The sequence below is a fragment of the Typopeltis vanoorti genome, chromosome 15 (genome assembly GCF_054136105.1).
Source record: "Typopeltis vanoorti isolate ZY-2024b chromosome 15, IOZ_Tvanoo_1.0, whole genome shotgun sequence".
Classification (NCBI taxonomy): domain Eukaryota; kingdom Metazoa; phylum Arthropoda; class Arachnida; order Uropygi; family Thelyphonidae; genus Typopeltis; species Typopeltis vanoorti.
Genome location: NC_143563.1, coordinates 119,335,446 through 119,358,924, shown reverse-complemented (window position 1 = coordinate 119,358,924; position 23,479 = coordinate 119,335,446). Strand labels below are relative to the sequence as shown.

The 23,479-nt window shown below is 36.5% G+C and overlaps 1 protein-coding gene across 3 annotated transcripts in view; it reads right to left on the bottom strand.

Annotated features, from left to right (window-relative positions):
- Positions 1-23,479, bottom strand: part of Ucp4A (Uncoupling protein 4A) — a 224,870-nt gene that overhangs the window by 92,922 nt on the left and 108,469 nt on the right. For all 3 annotated transcript variants that reach the window (XM_090405849.1, XM_090405848.1, XM_090405850.1), the window contains exon 6: positions 931-1,043. In XM_090405849.1, coding sequence (XP_090261975.1) covers positions 931-1,043 — 113 coding nt within the window. The remainder of the gene's footprint in view (positions 1-930; positions 1,044-23,479) is intronic.

Genomic DNA, 23,479 nt, shown 5'->3' with positions numbered 1-23,479 from the left:
ACTCTATTTTATTATGCTAGTACACAGCGAATATTTTTTGAAATCCACTGCTGTTATTCTACCTTGCTGAATTTGTCAGTGAACTGATTTAATAAGGTGTTATTAAACTTCCTGTGCCTACATGTTTCAGTACCTTCTCTGTGAATGTAACATGGACTACTATAAATGAAGACAAAGATCTGGTAATGTCTACCATAGAAAACACAAGAAATACATTTGCTGCCATCATATGTTAAGTCAGGACTGGCAGACTATGCTTTGGATACCCCATCACTCAGCATCAGCCTGAAGAGAAAAAAGAAAAAACATGTGATATAGAGAAATCATTAGAAGTTGGAGAAACTATTTTCATAGTTGGAAGCTATGAAATACTAGCCTAACATCAACAAACAGCTGCATTAATCTTCCAAAAATTTTGGAGACAGCTATCTTAAGATCGACTTCAACCCAGTAATTGTAAAAATCTGTTATTTATATAGACATAAGAAGGTACCAAACTAAGAGTCTATGTCTCTTGTTCACTACAATTTGAACTGTTTCCTATAATCATTGTTACTTGTGTATGGTAAGTAGTTATGCTCTGAAGATGCTGGTATGAAATCCAAAAATATATAAGCCAGTTAATAAACATATCTTTATGATTTAAAGATATAGTATTGTAATAGCATGAAAAAATTATGAATAACTGTGGAAAGCATATTTTTTATTGGAATGCAGCAACAGAATGGAATGAATCCAGTGTGTGCATGTGTGTGTGGTAAATGAAGGAGAGTGTCAACATTTAAAGAGCAGTGCAGTTACTAATAACAATAATAATAAGACATGAAAACAAAATAAAAAACACTGTAGAAACAATAAAAAGGGTTATGTTTACATATAATATAGAACATCACAAATCAAAGAAAAGATGTAGAAGCACTTTTGGCATACCTCCCAAGTTGACTAGTGCAGCTCTCTGCACATTTGGTACCCAACCCTTCCAGAGACCCTGAATCCCACCCTCAGCAAGAATCTTAGTGAAAGCATGCCATGTGCTTAGAACTCTAAAAAATGAATAAATAAAATATAGCAAAAAAACAAAATTATAAGAAATATCGTTTAAAGACAAGCAAAAGAATCAAAAACAATTTCAACAGAGAAAGTAAAATGATGTAATATACTGTACATGTAATGAATATGAAACAAGGGACAAATTATCTGTATAATGATATATCACTTCTTATTTCATATTACTTTAATTAAAGGCTTTCTTTAAAATATTAATTAGAAAAACTAACCAGCATTATTGCTCATATTTTTGATTTTTTTAAGAAAAACAAATGCATTTATATAAAAAATTTCCTTTCACCAATAAAAAAAAAAAAAAAAAATCTGATTATAAAAGAAGCAGTGTTTCTTAAAAAAATAAACATCTGTAATGTAAAAAGAAAAAGATAGTGCAACTACACCAATGCCGTCTACTGCCGACCAACACCACCACAGACACACAAATATCCATGCCCACGGCGATATTCAAACTTGCAGCCTTTTGGCTGGAGAGCGGATACGCTAACCACTCGGCCAGCCAGGCCAGCTATATGTTGGATTTGAAACTGAGGCATGATTGTCATGAGGCAAATGATTGTCAGGCATAAAAAAATATTTTCGGAAAATTTGGAGAAAAGAGCAAAGCTAATAATAATGGCAAATACAGCAATCCCTCGATTAATGTGCCCCCGATTGGTGCGTCTATATACATCTTAAAAATAAACGTTACAGATTTTTTAAATTTTCGATCTACACATTTTTTATGGCTAACTATTTTAAAAAATCACTCACCAGGATGAAATAATTTAGTTACTGATTCGAAACATTTTACGAATTTTTTTTTTTTTTTAATGGCATACTACACTATTTCCATGTACACTATGTTCCAAATTTACTGCCAAAATTTATGTCGTCTGCTTTACATATCATTTTGCTGATCATATCTTGTACAATTGTTTTCCTTACTTTTTTATTTTAAATTATTGTCCTAACCTTTAATCATGAGTATAAGAATTACTGAGCAAAAAACAGAAGTGTGAAAATGATTCGAAAAGTAATCTGATTGGAAAAAAAACTTAAAATAATAAAGAAAAATGAACAAGGCGCGTCCAGAGAAAAATAGGACAACACAAAAATGGGTGAATCAACTGCGGAATACAAAGAGAAAGGTAAGCGTGCTTGCTTCAAGTTCATCATGCATGCACTTGAAATAAATGTATTATAATGACTGAATTAGAGAGACTTTTGCTGGATACATGGATCAAAGATTGCAACCAAAAACAGATCTCGCTAAACACTGGCCTTATTAAATCAAAAGCAATGTCTCTTTGTAAAGTGGAAAGAAAGGGCTATCAATGATGGAAAAGAAGAATTCCACATTAGTGCTGGGTAAGTTGAGCATTTCAAAAAGAGAACTAGCCTACATAATGTTCTAATCACAGGCGAAGCTGCAAGTGCAGATAAGGAGATATCCAGAGATTTTCAAGAAAATTGTGTAAGAAGGGGACTATTGTGATCAACAAATATTTTATGTCAATGAAACCTGCTTTTTTTTGGAAGTGCATGCCTTACAAGACTTTTCTAGCCAAATCAGAGAAATCTCAAGTCTGATTATAAAGTCACAAAGTCGAATGAAATTAATGCTAGCGATATTTGGAAGCACATTCTTCCACATTGTGTCCGCGCGGTTAGCCTAGTGGCTTTGTGCTTCGCAACCATATGCCTGGGGAAGGAGTGTCCTAGGTTCGATTCCCGTCGGAGACATGAGGAGCTGAAGGATCTTCCTCAGCCATAGCCAAGTTAGCCGATCTTGGGCGCGGGCAGTAGGGTTTTTTCCGCCAGTTTATCTGGTGTTTTTCATCCCGCAAGCAGGCAAACCGGCCCCGTGAACACACATGGATACAGCCAAGAATACCTTGAGGCATAGGAGTGACCATTCTATCCTCGTATTTCGGTTACGAAATCCAAGCATGCTTGGAAGGTTGTGGGCCTTAAAGGCCTGTTAAAGCCATTGGGATAGATTCTTCCACATTGTGCAAATGATTTTAGAAGCTTTTCAAATGAATCAAAGTTAATTCAATCTCATTTTGAGAAGTTAAGTGATTCCGACCTGCTAAATTTAGATGCACAGCGGGAAGATCCTAAAGAATATGAAGAAAATTTAATCACTGAAGCCCAAAGAGGTTTCACAGAAACAATTTGAAAATAGTTTTCATACAATTGAAGTTTTTAAGCAGCAATGCTTAGTGGCTGACCCTGATGAAGAGAGAATCAGTAAAATTTGCATTAGTAGTAGAAGAGGTAATAGGGGCCATACCGTTAGTTGTATGAAAAAAAGAAACAGAATGCCCTTAAAGCTACGTTAGCTCAATTCTTTGTTAAAAAGCAGAATATTAAATTTATATTCTAAATATGTTTTATTGTCTTTCAGCTTCATAGTTTTCCTTTAACTAGGCCCTGAGACATACCCTAATTCTTTTATAAAAAAATCAAGGGTCAAAAAAGAAATCTAAGAAACGAATTAAACATTTTCCCATAGGTTATTATTTTCGATTAATGCACCTGTTTTAAAGAACGCATTAGGTGCATTAATCGAGGGATTGCTGTACCTGTTGGATTTCTGTTCAGGACATGGACTAGTTATTACTAATACAATGTTTCAACATAAAAATGTGCAAAAATTCATATGGAGAGAAGAGGCAAGGAATAAGAAAAGTCTCATTGACTATGTTATTGTTGATAGTGATGATTTCCCACTGATGCAGGACACCAGAGTGTACAGAGGATTTGAAATTGGAAGTGATCACTATTTAGTCTTGAGCAGGATAAAATTGAATTTCATATTGAAAAGAATAACATGTAAGAAAGTTTTAAAGCGAATAAAAGTTGAGCAGCTCTCATATGTGAACTGTAGACTAATATACACAAAAATTATTGAAGAAAAAATGAAAGCGTTTGAGAGCGGGAACGAAACTTTAGCAATTCAGTGGCAAGCCCTGAAGAAAACACTGATTCATTCAGCCAGAGAGGGTGATGAGGTTGTGTGCAAGGATTGAAAAATCAGAACTCCATGCTGGACACAAGAAGTTAAAGAGGCAGTGAATGAAAAGAAGAAAGTATATCAAAACTTCCTGGCAAATAAGTCAGGTTGTGCTCTTAGAGAATACAGAGAGAAATGTAAGAAAGCTAAGCACTGTGTAAAACTGGCTAAACAAACGTCATGGGAGGACTTTGCCAAGAACATAGAAAATAAATATCAAGGTGGCAAGATATTCTGGAGGATGTTAAAGAAGTTCCGAAATGGAGGAAAGAGTGCTGTAAAAGGAATTAGAGATGATAAAGGTGACATGAAAACAGGAGAAAAAGATATCCTTGAAATATGGAGTGATTACTTTGAAAAACTGCTAAATGAAACAAGCAGTGATGACAGCACAAAAAAAGTAAAAAACACTGAGTAGAAAAAGCCATCAAAAGCCTGAAATGTGGAAAGGCACCACGAGTAGATGATATTTGACCAGAAATACTCAAGTATGGAGGTATAAAAGTCTTACAGTGGCTGCATTACATAGTTCAGGGGGCCTGGACAGAGGGACGAATTCCAGATGATTAGAGTAGAGCTCTCATAGTACCCATATATAAAAAGTAAAACTGAATGTAAGTATTACCAAGACATTTCATTATCGAGTGTTCCTGGTAAAATATATGCAAGTATACTTCAGAAACGGTTGAGAAGGATTGTGGAAGAGAAGCTTGGTGAAGAACAAGCCTGAATTCAGGCCAAAGAGGCTGTCAGGATCAGATTTTCACTTTACAACAGATAGTTGAGAAATCATAGAAATATAACAAATATCTGTATTTGTTTTGTAGATCTGGAAAAGGCATATGACAAGGTGCCAAGAGAGAAGCTATTCCAAACGCTACAGTTACAGGGTGTTCGGGATAAATTTGACAGTTTCGTAAGGAAAAAGAAAATCTTCTTTGTATCTATTAAATTTAATGAATTGACAAAAAAACATTACAGGCAGAGTTAATTACAATACTATCAACAAGATTTACTCAAAATAACCACCATTAGCATCGATCACAGCTTCAATTCTGCTTCGGAACCTCGAACAAGCTGATGCTACAGTCTCCCTGGGAAGGGCCGCAAAAACTGTTTTAATTTTATCCATTAACTGGGCTTTTGTATTACTGGAAATGCGATTGGTGTCTTTTTCAACTGCGCCCCATACAAAATAATCCATGGGGTTAAGGTCTGGGGAGTTTGGAGGCCAAACATTTGGACTGGTGAAGTCGTAGAAATTTTCAGACAACCATTTTTGACTTTTCCCAGAGGTGTGGCAAGGGGCCGAATCCTGCTGCCATACATACGGCCTACCATTGGCTACCCTTGTTATCCAGGGCTTGACTACAGTTAGCAACTCCACGAACAAAGCCCGAATTCCAATGCCAGGGTTCTTCAACACCTGTTCCTGCAGATTTGCGAGGAATTCTGCTGTACGAACGCAATCAGATCGTCTGCTAGGGATCTTTCTTCTAGCTACATCCTCGTAGTCACCATTGCAAGTCTCTAGTTCATGCCTGATTGTTTTTACTGTATTCAGGGAGCATTGGGCAGCAGTCGTAATATCCTTATTTTGATGGCGGGCACGAATCATCATGATACAAGTTATTCTCTTCCATGATTCAGGTGGGTTCCAGCTATCCATCCTTTTTGACATCTTGTATATGAATGAAGAAGGGTCCAAACTTTTAAATGAAGAGAAGTGTGTGTTAATACATGCAACTTACGGAAAAATATAATTAATTATAAATATGTCAAATTTATCCCGAACACCCTGTATATGGTGTTAATGGGGCATTATATCAAGCAATACTTAAGTCTTTATTTGAGTTGTAAGTGAACAGTTAGAATTGAAGGAAGTATGAGGTGGTATCAAAAAATTTCAAGACTAGGTTCGTAAGATGCCAACAGATGGCAGCACAAGGCTGCACGCACAGTCACAGGGAGCACCTACCTTCATAAGTCAGTGTGCCAAAAGACATCGTGCTGTGTACATCGGGAGCAGTGCAACTGATGCTATTCTGACCACCTGCATTACCACATCTGCGATTTCATCATGGACAGCAAGTTAATACAAAGATCAAACATGAAATTCTGCATGAAAAACTCGACAAATCTGCCACAGAGATGTTTGACATGATTCGGCAAGTTTATGGCGATGCTGCAATGAGTCATTCCAGGTGTTTTGAGTGGCACATGTGCTTCAAGAGCGGAAGAACATCACTGGAAGATGATGAGAGATCAGGAAGACCTTCAACGAACTCAACCACCAAAAATGTCGAAACCATTCGGCAACTTGTGCATGAGGATCATCGGAGAACACTTCACAACATTACTGCCATTGTCGGCGTGTCGTATGGAACAGTCCAGGCAATCGTCACGTGTGATTTGAACATGCACTGTGTTGTTGCCAAGTTTGTCCCCAGGCTGCTGACCGAGGAGCTGTAGGAGCACCGCGTCGAAGTCTGCCAAGAACGCCATCAGCATGCCGTATATATGACCCATCTTTCATGCCGAGGATCATTACCAGTGACGAAACTTGGGTGCACGGGTACGACCTTGAGACGAAGCAACACTCTTCATAGTGGAAGAGCCCATCATCTCCACGACCGAAAAAGGCGAGGCAGGTCCGCAGCTCGACCAAGTGCATGCTCTTTGCGTTTTTTTGACATTTGTGGCATTGTGCATTGAGAATTCGTCCTCAGGGGCCAGACTATGAATAGCGAGTTCTACAGCCAGGTTTTAAGGTGTCTGAGGGAGGACATTCGGCGAAATCGACCAGATCTGTAGCGCATGAAAAACTGGATGCTCCATGATGATAATGCACCCTGTCACCAAGCTCTCCTGACACGCAAGTTTCTCACCAGAAACAACATGATCTCACTTCCGCACCCACCCTACTCGCAGATTTGGCTCCTGAAGACGTCGCCCTCTTCCCGAAGATGAAGATCCAGCTCAAAGGTCACTGTTTTAACACCACTGCAGAGATCCAGCGCGAAACGCAGAAGGTGCTTGACATGCTTCGAAAAGAAGACTTCCAGGACACATTCCAGAAGTGGCAAGAACACTGGGAGCGCTGTATTAATATGCAAGGGGACTATTTTTGAAGGTGATAGCGAGTAAACGTAGATAAATAAAGTAATTCCTTGTAAACAGAGCTGGTGTCGAAACTTTTTGATACCACCTTGTACAGGAAGATGGTTTAATGTTAAATCTCGTGTCAGACAAGGATGTACTTTATCCCCTCTATTATTCATTATCTATATGGATCACATTATGAAGGAAAGTGGTATTAAACATGATATTATATTAAAATTGGAGATGTCAATGTTAGCTCTTTGCTTTATGCAGGCAATGTTATACTTCTAAATAAATCTGCTAGAAGTGTGCAAGATTCCCTGATTAAATTGAATAACTGTTGTAATAGATATGGTATGAAGGTCAGCATTAAAAGTACAAAGACAATGAAAATAGGCAGAACCATTGAAAATATCAACTGCATTGTAAATGGAGAACCTGTGGAACAAGTAAAACATTTCAGGTACTTAGGCACGATTTTTAGTGAAGGTGGTAAGTTAAATATGGAAATAGACAACAGAATCAACAAAGCTGGTGTGGTAGGAAGTCAACTGAATAAATTTATATGGAATAAGAAAGAAATTAGCCAAAACACTAAATTAGCTGTATACAAGAAAACTAATTTTAACTTATGGATCTGAGAGCTGGGTTAGAAGTAAAACATCTGACCAAAGACTAGATCCTGAGAAAGATTAGGAGGGAGCATAAACAAATGGCATCAATGACAGTATCATATTAAAAACTTGGATATTAGGAAAGAACTTGATATTGTCATCATCCGGGAATGCATTAGCAGACCTAATCTCAGATGGTATGGTCACTTAAGCAGAATGGGAGAGGAAAGATTAGCAAAACAAGTGTTCTCTCTGCCAGGTTGGTAGGAAAAAGACCCAGGGGTGGATTGATACAGTAAAAAGTGTCTTAGAAGACAGAAATATAAGACCTGATGATATTGGAGTCTTGACATTTAACAGAAGAATTTGGAGAAAATTGTAGATAGGAAGTTAGTAATGATGTAAATTTTTCATGTAGTACTATCATATCCTGTACACCCCTTGAGAGTATACATCAGGAATTTGATGATGCTCCTTTCATCCATTCTCGTAAGGATCAGCTTCATTCTCTTGAGTATCCTGGCATGTATAAAGTTCCTAGTGCCTAAAGTTCAGCCTACTCTGGACATGGTAAATTTCTTAGCATATGCCTCGATGAATACAAAAATTACATCTGTGATCATCTATATGGCAAGTTGGGACTGAGAGATCATGCTTTGGATATTCCTTCACACAAGATTAAATGGAAGTAGGCATCTGCACTGTATAAAATTTACTCTAGATCTATGAGACTATTTTTAGAATAAACATCAGCTATAAAATGTCCACATTCCAACTTCAACAAGTATAGCTACATTAATTTGCCAACCATCTGGAAGACAGTCATTCTGAGACCCAATATTGCCTGACTTTATTATTATTATTCGGCCTCCATGGAGTCGAAAGACTCATCGTGGGAGGTCCTTTCTAAGAAACACAACTCTATCAAGACTCATCGAGGGAGGTCCCTCCTAGGGAACACAAAGTTTATCATACCACTCCTTAAACACATTGACCGTTCTTGCTCTCACCACTCTATCAGGCAATGCATTCCATGGTTCAATCACCCTCCGTGCAAAGAAACCACTCCTCACCCTCTTTTTCACAGTTTCCTTTTGTAACGCCCAGGAATGGCCCCCCTTGTCGTGACTCCTTTCCGCTGTTCAACCCAGCGAAAGAACTCCCCAGTGTCAACCCTATAACCTCTCAACAGTTTAAAAGTCTAAAATCATATCACCTCTCCTTTTTTATCAACCAAACTCTGCAGTCCACACTTCCTCGGCCAATCCTCATAACTAACATTGTACAGTCCCGATACCATCTTTGTTATCTGCCTTTGTACCCTTTCCACAGTTAATTTATCCCCTTCAAATCCTGGGGACCAGATCTGAGAACAATAGTCTAAGTGTGGTCTGATCAGAGTCTTATACAACGGAATGATAACCGTTTTATCTCTGCAGGTCAGTGTCCTTCTCATTATTGCAGCTATCCTCTGTGTTACCTTCTCTACCTTTGCAATATGTCCCCTAAATTTCAAGTTAATATCAATCATCAACTCCAGATCTCTTGTCTCTCCTACTTCCTCCAGTTTAACACCTCCCATAGAGTATGCAGCATCCCATCGATGTGTCCCAAACCTCAAGACCTTACATTTTGCTGGGATGATAAATGCTGCATTAAACTGACATCCCCATTCATTTGCCCATCTATCTATCTTATTCAAATCCTCTTGCAGGGCTACCACATCTGCACTATTACTAATAACCCTTCCCAGCTTCGCATCATCAGCAAACAACCGAATATCCCCTTGCAATCCATGGATAATATCATTGATATAAAGGTTAAACAATATAGGTCCCAGTACTGAGCCCTGTAGAACCCCACTTGTAACCTTCTGCCTCTTTGATATTGCTCCACCATACACAACTCTCTCTCTCCAAATTAACTTTAATTAATTAATCTGGCCTTTAGCAGATGCCTTGCTAGAACATTAATTGTTTTTTTCAGTTCTGCAACTATGTACTTGACTTGTGCTTATCACAGTTGTAATCTTTGTGCTCTGAAAGTGCTGAGTAGAAAACTAGTTTTTCTACTCAGCACTTTGTTTGAGTTTTTCTCTTGGTGTCATTTATTTTAGTTATAGTATTACTTCCAAGCCTCCATGAAGTCTGAAGACCCATCACAGAAAAATGAAAGTGCCAGGAATTGATCCTAGTACCTGCACACTTGCTAACAAGTGTTCTACCATTTGAGCTATGCCCATCAATGACAGTATATTATAAATGACATATTTAAATAACTTTCATGGATTACACATCTAACAAAAAATATATAGAATTCTATTCAAAAAATCCAATATATTTCATCCAACATTACGTGGACATCATCAGGGAGAGAGAGAGAGAGAGAGAGAGAGAAAAAAACCATTAACTATATTCAAAACATAAATCACAATAACGAGTCATAAATCATGCATATGCTAGCTCAGTCACAGCTGAAGTATATGATTGCTCTATTAGAGCTCAATGGAACAACTGTTCCATTAAAACTATTTATTATTAATGAGAGTATACTGTGAAGCACTGTTATGAATAACCAACAACACCTAAGCCTATCTATATGAAAGCAGTAGATAAATGAAAATATGCAATGTGTTCATATTCACAAAAAAAGCAAACACAGCTATCCGATATGATGACTTAACAACCTTAACAATGTGGTCTCTGAAGTTTAACCTTCTATCAATTATCAGCATACAATTTACGGCTTCACTGGTTGCCCTTTAACATATGTTACACTCCACCTGCAACTTTAGTCCAAAATGTATAACTTTGCTGTTTTAAGGATACTTGTGACATAAGACTGAATGATAAATGCACGTAAACACAAGAAAGATATTTAATTAACCAGATATTTTGGTCTGGAAATAGTAGACCATCCTCAGTGGAATTACAAGAACAGTTATAAAAAATACAAGCTAGAATATTAACAATAGAACGTTTAAAATAGAACAAGCCGCGTGATGTTATATCACTAAGTATGAAACGGAATATTTTGAAGTAGAGACATTAAAAAAAAAAAAAATTAACGAGTAATCTTATATGAGTAATGTGTTAATAGGTGAATAAGTAACAGTTACTTATTCGACTATTAACAAATTGTCTTCTCATTTTCCTTCTCCTAAAGACAAACACTCAACTTTATCTCTCCCTTGGATTTTATCAAATTCCGTGCAACTGTGATCTATCCTTTTCTGGACAGACTGAATGTTCTCTTGAAAAAAAGAATCCAAGAACATCAATCCTCCATTCTTCACAACAAACCTGAAAAGTCTGGATTGGCTCAGCACGGGATTGAAACTGACCGCAACATCCTTTGGTCCAGGGCTCGCATCTTACATAGATCCCGTTATAAGTTTGAACTTTTGTTCAAGGAAAGCGTGGAGTCCTTGCTCCATCGTCCCAACCTGAATCGTAATGACTATATCTATATCAAAAATCTGGGAAGGTCCAATCAAGATTACTCATTATTTATTTATTTTTTTTTTAATCATGTCTCTACTTCAAAATATTCCGTTTCATACTTAGTGAAATAACCTCATGCGGCTTGTTCTATTTTAAATGATCTATTGTTAATATTCTAGCTTGTATTTTTTATAACTATTCTTGTAATACCACTGAGGATGATCTGCTATTTCCAGACCGAAATATCTGGTTAATTAAATATCTTTCTTGTGTTTACGTGCATTTATCATTCAAAATGTATAACTTCTAAACGAGCATTAGTACTGAAGCAATATTTACTCATTTGTACTTAGAATCAAAGGCAACAATTCTATCATCTATATTCCTTATCACTCTCTATAGATGATGACATCCATAGAGAACCATCAACCCCCAGTTCAACCCTTGTAGAATGGAATTATCTTTCCTTTCTTCCAATAATAAAAATACTTTTTGCTTAGTAATCAAGTGAATTATAATAGACAAAATTTTTTTCTAATATTAATACTATATTCACACATAAAGGTTATTAAATTTTGTTTGCTTATGCTTGGGTATAGGATTAAAACAAGAATATAGTTTCTTGCCTCGTATAAATTGCTTGGTAATCAAGAGAGAAAAAAAAATTCAACTACTGCCTCTGATACATAGTATTTTAAAAATGTGATAATACATCATTTCACTAACTATGTGTGATAAATATATCACTTTTGCATTGATTTAGCTTCAATATCAGCATATAATTTCTTAGATGATGTTGTTTTGAGTAATTCCAGTCATATTTTGATAAAGAAGAGTTACTGATTGGCTGTACCATAGTTAATTTCTTTTTTTTAACTAAGTATTTTAAGAAAATTACAACGTCACTAAGATATACATTAAAATAAAATTTAATATACTTCAATATTTCAGCAACGTCACGTTGCCATTTTCAAGAAACTTAAGTACAAGACATGTGCACGCAGGCACAACAAACAGTAAATGAGAAAAAAGGAGGAAGCTATTATTTCTCCTAAAGTCTTGATGGTGCCTTCTAGCAGGCAATGTTGGTATTCTTGGGCGATTGGGCTGAAGGTCTTCTGATGCAGGTTTCCCAAATTTGAGGAGGTCTCATGCAGCCAAATTTGTTGAGGTTCAGATTGTTTCTTAGGGCTGAAGCTGATTCCATAAAAAGCCTTTCATACTTGTATTTACTACGGTGTACTATCGTGGCTTTCTTCCACCGTATTCTATAGTACACCATAGCCATGATAGTACACCGTAGTAAATACAAGTATGAAAGGCTTTTTATGGAATCAGCTTCAGCCCTAAGAAACAATCCGAACCTCAACAAATTTGGCTGCATGAGACTTCCTCAAATTTGGGAAACCTGCATCAGAAGACCTTCAGCCCAATCGCCCAAGAATACCAACATTGCCCACTAGAGGGCACCATCAGGACTTTAGGAGAAATAATAGCTTCCTGCTTCTTCCTCATTTACTGTTTGTTGTGCCTGCATGCACGTGTCTTGTACTTAAGTTTCTTGAAAATGGCAACGTGACGTTGCCAAAATATTGAAGCATATTAAATTTTATTTTAATGTGCTTTCCTTAAATAATGTAATTTCCTTTAATGTAATTTCCTTGAAATACTTACTTAAAAATGCATAACCAATGTCTAAGCCTTTCCACGAGAACATAGTTAATTTCATTTCTCATATTGTCGTCATTAACAGCTTTTTTCAGTCCACTGCTGAACAATTGCCTCTCCATTCTTCTTCCATTTTATCAGGGCTTGTGCATCTCTCCACAATAAATGTCCACAACATCTTGTTATCTCATCATCTCATTTTACCGCTGGTTTTCCAGGTTTCGAATAAGCAATTATTGGTGTCCATTCTGTAGTTCTCTTTGTCCATCTGTTGTCAGACATTCTCATCACATGTCCTGCCATTTGTTGCCTTTAATTAAGGCAATGTCCATTACCTTTGTTTGCTTCCTTATCCAAGTATTATTCTTTTTATCTAACCAGTCATTCCCAAAATTCATTGAATATGTGATAAATTGTGTCTCTTTAACAGTTTGTCTCTGGCTGTCCAGACTTTATGACAAGTTATAGATGAGATATTGAATCAACAATTAGTGAATAGTGCTAGAAACAACAATGTGATCAACAAAATGATCAATTTGCTATGCAAGATAAAGCAGAGAACATACTGCTCCAAAATTCAGATTTCAAAACAACTGACCTGTTTAAAAAACTAGTACAGCTAACTGATAAAAACCGACCAAGAAAGATCCAGCTATATGCCACCCAATGAACCTTGACAGAGGGGACTTTCCGTCAGATGACAAAAATAATCTACCAATGCCTGAAATGCAAGAAAATACCTACCCACAAGAATCACAAGATGAGCATATCAGTAAAAAGAGAAAAACTAAACCTATCACTATAACAGATGATATTCCCACAGAGATCAAGAATAACAACTGCAAGGAAAGAATACCACCAGTCATACTTCATGATAAAAGTCAATAGTTCAAGTTCTCCTCAATCATAAAAGAACATAACATCAGTATTTCCAGGAGAAAAGAACACAAATGAGGGTATTAGAATATGACCTAGGAGTCTTAGATTACAGAAACGTAACCAAACTCTTTGACAATCACAAACTACCATACCACATATTTGCTCCAAGCACTGAGAAAAATTTGACAGTTGTCAATGAATTCATCCACATAGAAGAAGTTGCTAATGATCTAAGAAAAGAAAGCTTCAGTCCTGTAAGTAGAACATATATATCAGATAAACACTCAATGCCATTATACATGTAGAAATCAATAAAAATGGGCGGGATATATTTAATGTTACAGCAGTTTGTTCTCTCATAACCACCCCTGAACCCCTATAAAAGAGAGCATCGACAGACCACCAGAAATTTGGTCACACACACAAAAGCTGTGAAAAGCAGAATACATATGCATGAAGTGCAGTGAGAATCACCCAACCAACATATATAAAAAACCTAAGACCACACATGAAAAGCGGTGGGCCTCACCGTGCTAATTTCAGAGGATGCATTTTCATTCAAATAACCATAAAAAATCAGAGGAAAAAACCTTCAACATATGAAAAAACAGGCTGCTTCCTCACCAAACCAACTTGAATCTCCAAAAAAGACAAGATTCTACCAGTCAGACATTAACATATGCAGAAAGAGCCCAACCCAAGAAGATACCATGCATTGAGAAAGCTTTCTCATCAATGCAACATCACTGACTGATATGTTAGTTGATTTCAGCAAAGCTAACCTGACCCTGGAATTCAGAAAAAGATTCATCAACCACACCCAGCTCAATTTTAACTGCACTCCACAATGTACAGAAACCTAATCACTCCAAACTCACTACTGATTGCATATTTGAATGCCAACAGGCTAACAAATTAGATCCTGGACCAAAAGGAATTCTACCCACCACAGTCCAAATAATTCTGATTAATGAGATGAACACCCCTGTCCAGTCAACATCATGAAAATAAAAGGATACATCAGCTACAGAAATGATAGACCAGATGCTAGAGGTGGAGGCACGGCCATCTATGTTAAATACAACCTCATGCACAATGAAATAGCCATTCCCCAAACCAAAAACCACCAGAATCAATGTTCAGACCAACAACAACATAGGAAACTCAAAATCTATGCAGCACACAACTTACCAAGCAAACCTCTACTAGCCACAAACCTCAATGCAATATTAGAAACCAAGGAACACATTATTATAGAACCTACGGGAAAGCAGACATCCTGGATATTGCTATCTTTCAAAATATCAGACATCAATATCAGCTACAAATGGTAAACAAATGAACTTCAGACCACAGTCCACTGCTACTCCCATTGGGCTCTCAGGTTCAATTCACACCACTCTACTATACTATGAGGGAATCTTCCCAATGCTATCTTGAAATACATTAGATTCTTGTACCTATCATTAGAAGAAAGAAAGAAAGATGCTGATCTCAAAAACTAAATCAATCGTGCCTTAGCAGCAATCTCCATAATTACAACTCACGTTATGTCAAACTGACTATTTAAGGACATCATACAGTTAATCAGAGAAAAGAATAAAGCCTGGAAAAGATATCACAAAACAATGGAAAAATCCTCAATAAACTAGCAACCAGGTCCAAGAAACCCTCAAGCACTACCAAAATCAACAGAGGGAAAGAAAGCTCACTTCCCTTAATCCAGAAGATCACTCAATATGGAAGTTTCTTAAAATGTTAAGCACAAAGAGGAAACCACTTTAAGGTGAACAGGGGATCATATATTCAGATACTAGCAAAACTCTTACAAACTGCTTAGAAAAACAGTGTAGTCTTATGTATGAAACCAATGCTAAACACTCAACCTTATTTTGCATACTTCACGAGTTAGTATACATAAACTGCAATTCCTCCTTCATCCCACAACTACTTAGCCCATTAAAGCTAACCTTGAGTGCTATATTTTGGTGCATGTGATCATTCTCTCACTTACTAACCTCTAGGTTGCCTGAACCCACATTCACTTGCATCCCTCCTAAATATTCTAGTTTCCCTGACTTTGTACTTCTGAACTTTCACTGAGCAACACTTTCTCAAGACTCCTGACATCAAATCCATTTAGATGCAAGCCACCTTATATAAATCCTACCTTCTATCAGACTCTTTCCACAAGTACCACACTGTTCTGCCTGCACAATGTGCAAACCAATTCATTCACGACCACAGCTTTGTCTCAGCTCGCCTCTATAATACCGTGGCAACAGACATAACTTTTACTTTCTCGGTCTTATTTTTTACATGCAATAGCAACTCTTACATCTTGCATACCACACTTGTCACCTGCTAAATCAATTGTACCAGTGAAAATAAATATCGCTTGCGCTTTAAAACCTCTGCATCGTTACAGCATACTTCTTACTTCTTGTAACTGACATTCTTTATCTTTGATCCAGGAACACATGCTTTCATCACACTATCCTCAAGCACTTCTTGTATGAATGAATCACCACACAAAATCCAATCTTTATTTTCACGTTCTGCTTTTTCTTCCCTTTATTTTGCATCTGCGTCATACCATGCACCAGACGATTCTCAAAAAGTATATCTCACATTTTGTTCTGTGAAGAACTCCATGTAAGTGCACTATCCTTCCATTACCATCTGATCATTCGCTTCATTTTCCACAGTGCCATTCATAGTGTCACTCATACTGCTTGCAACACTAACTACTCTATTCGTATTATCACATATTTCATCTTTCAACTCGCTGCTATCATTCTTCTTACTCTCTACACATTTCACGAAACACTTTCGACAAACACATTCTCCAGTTTTATTCACCTTCCAAAAATCTCTCATTCTACAAAGGTCATATGTTTCACACAGTCCATGTGTAACGGACTGTGTGAAAAACAAATACTAAACCTTAAAAATTCAGAAAATTGAACACAATACCTTTACAGTTAACCACACAAACACTTATAAATATAATGATGCAAAAATAACTTAACTGACACTAACAACTTCCGAAAAGAACTTTTCTTTCGGCACCAAATTTCACCACTTGGACCATCTTCACCACCTGATGGCAACCCTATCAACAACCTACTTCAATTGACCTCCAACCCAATACACAGTTTTGCAGATCACAGCACATTACACTCTTCCCTTTCATTTGACAAACCTTACTGAACACAAATCACCTCAATCTACAAAACATTAACCACCATTGTACTGAATTCTGATCACCACACCATCTTCCAATGGAATTCAAATAACTTTCAATTTCAAGTTCAATTTCAATACCAACAAAATCCAGTTCTGCCTTATGCCCACAAAAAAAAAGAACCATTTTCTTATAGTATTATCACTGACATCACTCAAATCTCTAGTAAAGATGAGATTTCTCTTCTTGGAATCACCCTGACATCAAGTCTTTCCTGGAAAAAAATACATCACAACCAATGCCTCCTCATCACCTAAAAAACAAGGATTTTACTTTCATTCAATATGTACTCCACCTCCGACAGCTGTTAACCTTGTATAAATCACAAATCCACAAGCTATGGAATACTGCTCTCACATTTGGGGTGGGCCTCTAAGAGTTCCCTTGAGATGCTTGACTCAATACAAAGGAAGGCAATTAGACTGATTAGCAACCCATCTCTAACCAACTCAATTCCAACTTTTGCACAGGCATTTAGTTTCTGCAATATGCATGTTCTGCAAATGTTCCCATAGCAAAAGGTCACATGAAATAGCATCAATAATCCCTCCAATTCAGTACTAGGTCCACTGGAACACATGCAGCTGCATACGTTCCAATGGACCTCGTACTGAGTGGGGAGATTATTAATGTTGTTTCATGTGAACATAAACAAGGAACAGTATGTCGTGCTCTGAAGGAACATCTAAACAAATAGCAAGCACCCTTCACAGATATAATTTGTACACCACTTTCAAACCAGCCCAGAAGTTGTCACCCTTCTTACCATCTATCAAAGATACATTATCGTCTCTATCCTTGCCTGATGTTCATCAAATACCCTGATCTTGTCATCTTTGCTACTTAGGATAGACTGGCCAATCTGCTAATACTAGAATTGAAATACATCAAGATTATGTAAGATTTTTGGATTCTGAAGGTGAAGATCTTGCTTCTAATGCCATCAACACGAGACACAGAATTCACTGGAAGCATACCAAGATGCAACAATACAGCAGGTTCCCATTTGATCGCCTATGCCACCATCATTTCTAAATTTTGAGAAGGGATTGCTGTTAATTGTTATCATTTTTTATATTTTTATTTATTTATTATTTTTAAATTAATTAATTATACATGTATTCCCACATCTCTGAACACTAATAGTGTTTCCTCCTACAGGAGAGTGAAATATATAGGCAAATTATACTTACTTTTCTCTTACATGTGTGAAGTCATTATTCAAAAAATATAGTATATCTAAGGCACGTGTCCCTATTAAACAACTTGTTAATCGATTACAAGTTGCATACCACATTGATGGAACAGTACTCCAGGAAATAGAAGAAGCTAGAGATTAGGGATGGTGATAGACAGAGAATTGAAGTTTAGGGAGCATATTGCTAAGATAGCTCATATGATTACTTGGCTATTGAAGAACACACTAACAAGTAGAGTTAAGGAAGTTATCATTCCTCTTTATATGGCTTGATACATCCACATCTGGATTACTGATGTGAACATATCAAGTGTAGTGGAGAAGATTCAGAGGCAAGCATCCAAGATGGTGAGTGGTCTGTTAAATGTATATGAAGACAGATTTAGGATGTGTGGATTGATGGTTGATAGGCAAAAAAAGAGGAGATATGATAGATACGTGGGAAATGTTTTCAGAAATGAGCTAGAGGATGCAGAACAAGAGGTCATTCCTGGAAGTTGAGCAAAAGCATCATTAGTAGGAGTGTGAGGACTAGATTTTTCACTTGGAGAGTGGCGAATGAATGGAATGAGCTACCATTGTCAATTATGAGTACTTTGTCAGTTAATGGGTTCAAAGAGAGGTATGACAGATTATGTGGATAGTTTGGGTCTCCCACCATGAGTCTTCAGACTCCATGGAGATGTCCGTATGATAATAACAATAGCAAGACTGTACAATGTTGATTACAAAGATAAACTGAGGACGTGCAAAGTTAGGTGGATGAAGTAAATGAACAATCCCTTAAGGCGATGTTTAAATTCAGCTATAAGAAAAAATAAAGATCTAACAAAAGAAACAATAGTAAGAATATATAAATCAGTGGTCCAACTGATATTGATGTGTACAATCTAGTTGACAGGCTAAGGTGTTAGATATTAATCATAACTTATTTTATAAGTATTACAATTTTAACTTTAACAGTATTACAACACCAAGCAAAATTAAATTATAAAAGGATGTTTAATAAGTGGCTCATATTTTGTTGGTTATCAAACCAGCATTTTCAGAGCAAAACAACAAGTTACAGTTTAGATGAGAGAGTGAGTAGAAATAATTCAGATCACAACTGACAAAAGATCTAAAGTCCCAATTTGTGTCCACAAATGTTGAATAAAAGAAGTATTACAGTTCAGTAAGAGTTGATCTTACTTACTAAGGTGACAGTCTTCCATATTTCTGGGAAATGAATGCAGCCATACATCCTCTGTCCAAAAAGAAACCGAACTGTTGATAGAAATTAAAACACAGACCAATTATAATTATTCGAATCATTTATTTCAATCAATATACTCTAGCTCAGCTTTGATACAGCGTTTGGCACTGTCAATCAATTCGTTAAATGAGTTTTTTATATCAGTTTTTGGGATACTGTCGAGGGTCATGGTTACTGCCGCTTGAACATTTTCAATGGTGTCGTATCGCTTTCCTTTCATCTGCAAATGAAGTCAGGAGAAGAAAAAGAAGTTGCAGGGTGCTAAATCAGGTGAATATGGGGAGTGATCCAACACACAAACTTGGTTTTTGCTCAAAAACTGTCTCACAATGAGATGGTGCATTATCGTACAGTGACAAGCTGCCTGTATCACAATATTCATGCCGTACGCGACGAATTCTCGCTATCAATCGCTTCAAAACTTCAAGATAAAACTCACCATTGACCATTTGGCCAGGCGGAATGAATTCTTTGTGGATAATGCCCTTGGAATCGCAGAAATAAATCAGCATTGTCTTTACTTTTGATTTCTCCAAGTGACTTTTTTTTGGATACCGCTCTTTTGGTGGTCTCCACTCAGCACTTTATTTCAAGCTCGTACCCAAAACACCATGTTTTGTCACCAACAACGATCGTTTCAAGGAAGTTTGAGTCCTTACGAGTGGTTTTAATGAGGTCCTTGCAGTGCGTTCGATATATTTTTTTGTCGTCGGTCAACTTGTGGGAAACAAATCGCGAATTCAATTTACGAAGGCCCAAACCGAAAATGTTGCACACAGCTGATTTTGGAATCCCCAAGTCATCTTCAATCGATCTCACGGACGATTTTGGATTTTATTTGATGAAATCACACACTTTTTGCATGTTAACTTTGCTCAGTCCAGTTTTTGGACGACCTGGCTTTTCGTCATTCTCAAGCGTCTCATGACCACTTTGAAATCGCTTAAACCACTTGTAAACTTGAGTATAGGATAAGCATTCATCACCGTATGCTTTTTGAAGCATTTGATGCGTTTCGGTAAAACTTTTACCAAGTTTAACACAAAAGTCAATCGCAGCTCAAAAAAAAAATAATAAAATCAGCTAACTCCTTTTTATTCCCATATAATGAGTAGGCGAGGCCATTTAGCCCTATCTAACTTAATCGCAGCTCTCTATTTGAAACTCATTTTCCAACTATTTGTCAAAACACACTGTCACTCTTGGCACTATAACTCGGCTTCTAATGAAACAAATGTCATAAACAGTTGAAACAACACTAATGAAGGTTGCCGCTTTCGACAACAAAAAGATACAACATGTGGTGCCACTAGTTTCTTTTATTTTTGAAAAGTTTGGTTTCTTTTTGGACAGAGGGCGTACTTGTAGGTTAGGAGAATGCTTGACAGTCATTGTTGATTCTAAAAATAGTCTTTCTGACCTGTAATGACTTCTATATAGCAATTTGTTTTTTTTTTTCCATCTAATCCTGTGTCAAGAGGAGTCCAAAGTGTGGTCTGCCAGTCCTGACTTGCCATAATAATGGTAGCACGTGTATATCTACTGTTCTCTAAGGTGGATGTTAATAAATCTTCCTCTCTGTTGATAGTGAGCTAACTCACTAGGAAATTCGTACACTCCTGGATACGCCAGAGGATGGAGTTTGTCTTGATGGAGAGAAAATCAAAGTTGCTAATTTGATAAATGATGTGAAGGTTATATTTATTAGCAGTTTCACAATTTTTTTTTCAAATGTACCTCATTTCAGATGTACATGTTTTGTTCTTATGTGTTTGGGGAGAGAGAGAGAGAAGTAGGGAGACCATGTAGTATTTTATATATTTTGAGGGAGCTGCAGCCATTGGCCAAGAAAGTATGGCAAAGATAGTTGAGTTCTGTGGAAAAGGCTTCATAATTAGAACAGCTATCTTTGGCTTGTGGTGAAAGCATTGAGAATTCCATAGTGTTAGGTTAGATGATGATGATGTGATTCTTTATGTAGATATGTTGGCTTTCTATAAATGGAAAATGATAGTGAACCATTTGAAAGGTGATGATTAACATGTCAAGTAAAGGAAAATAGTTATTTGATTGTTTTTTTTAACTTGTGAGTGAACTTTGGGGGTGTTGACTATTAAGGTAATTTACAAAATAATCCGAACAGGGCCAAATGGCAATGTGGTTACACTTTGGGTAACCATTGCAGTGCCATAATTCAAAAATATCATATGGGGATAGTAAGACTTTTTTAAATCTTACTACCCTCCTACCCAATATCTCTGAATTATTTAAATATACTATGTATGTAGATTACATCAGTAAATAAGGAAGTGGTATCTGATGTTAAGTGAAGTGAAGGTTATATTTATTTATTAGCAGTTTCACTATTTTTTTTGAGGTGTACCTCAGGTGTTTTGTTCTTATGTGTTTGGGGAGTGAAGTAGGGAGACCATGTAGTATTTTATATATTGAATTTTTATATTGAAACTGAATTTTTAAGGATGTGATTTTTAATAGTAATTTGAAATGAACAGAAGTTTTTATAAAAGTAGAGGTGTTACCAGTGAGATGGGGGAGGGGGGGGGCAAAATGGTGACTTAGATAACTCTTAGACAACTCATTAACAAGAAGTTGGACTGGCTACAGTATTAAATAAAGAGCATAAGGGAATACTGGATTTATCGTCAGTTTTGTTTGGTATAGTAATACCATTAATATAAGTTATGAATAATGTCCGATATGTACAATAAGCCTTCCAACTAGATTCCTGATGATCTTCAACAGGAATAATACTAAACACAAAGTGCAACAATTTGGTAAGCTGAAACTAAAATTGGCCAGACAACTAAACTAAACAACTACTGGTATCTCAACAATCTCTGGATACCAGTAGAATTCCTGCTTTTTTTTTTTCAAATTCAAAGAAAAGTTTCATTCAGCAAAAATATATTGTATTTACAGATGAACAAGATGAGTGCTGCTACATGAACTAGTCGCAGCTACTAGCATAAAGTTAATCAAATTAGCAAGAGATTGGAAACCGAATATGTAAACACCAGTTGGTAGAACAAACAAACAAACAAACAACAACAAAAAAAAAGATTGACAGACTACTTGTATTGAAGTATTGCAGATGCAATACTTCAAAGCAAGAAGAAGAAGAAGAATTAAAGAGTTCAGACAGAAAACAAGACAAGACCAGAGACCACAGATGTGACGGGTCTGAGAAAAATTTGGGGAATGAACAGATGGAATCAATGGCAGAATATTAAAAATGATGATTTTGACAAGGAACTTGACCCTGTTAGCATGAAAGAATGTGTGATCAGAACTAATCTAAAGTGGTATGGTTACTTTAAACAGAATGGGAGGAAAACGTTAGGAATACAGGTGTTTTATGACAAGAAGATAGGTAAAGGACCCAGAAGAAGACCAAGATGTAGGTGAAATAATTTGATTAGAGGTGCCCTAAAAGACCAAAATATTAGATATGGCAATACTGAAGTGTTGACAAGTAACATACTATTAAGAAAACTGTTCATTAGAGATTAGTAACAATGCAAACTTGATCATGTAGTACTGTCCAAGTATCCTGTACAGCCCTTGAGAGGGTATATCTGGGAAAATGAATGATGATTATCAAATATAAGAAGTAAATAACATGGAAAAGTGTAGAATACAAATTAAAAATGAAAATAATAACAGGATATGTTGATAATAAAATCTTGCTAGCAGAAAATAAAAATAATCTATAAAGATTATTAAATAAATTCAACAATGCAGCAAAAAAAGAAATTATGAAATATCAACATAAAAAACTAAAACCATAACAGTTGCAAATGAATATAAGAGGTAAAAACCAATCATGCCAAGTGGTTAGCATATCTGCTGTGTGTATCAACAAGTTGCAGGTTTGAATCCTGCCATAGGCATGGATGTTTGTGATTGTCTTTAGGTGGGAGATGCATCTAATCATGCATCATCAAACAAAATGAAGTACAAGAGCAAGCACTAAAAGCTAGAAGAAC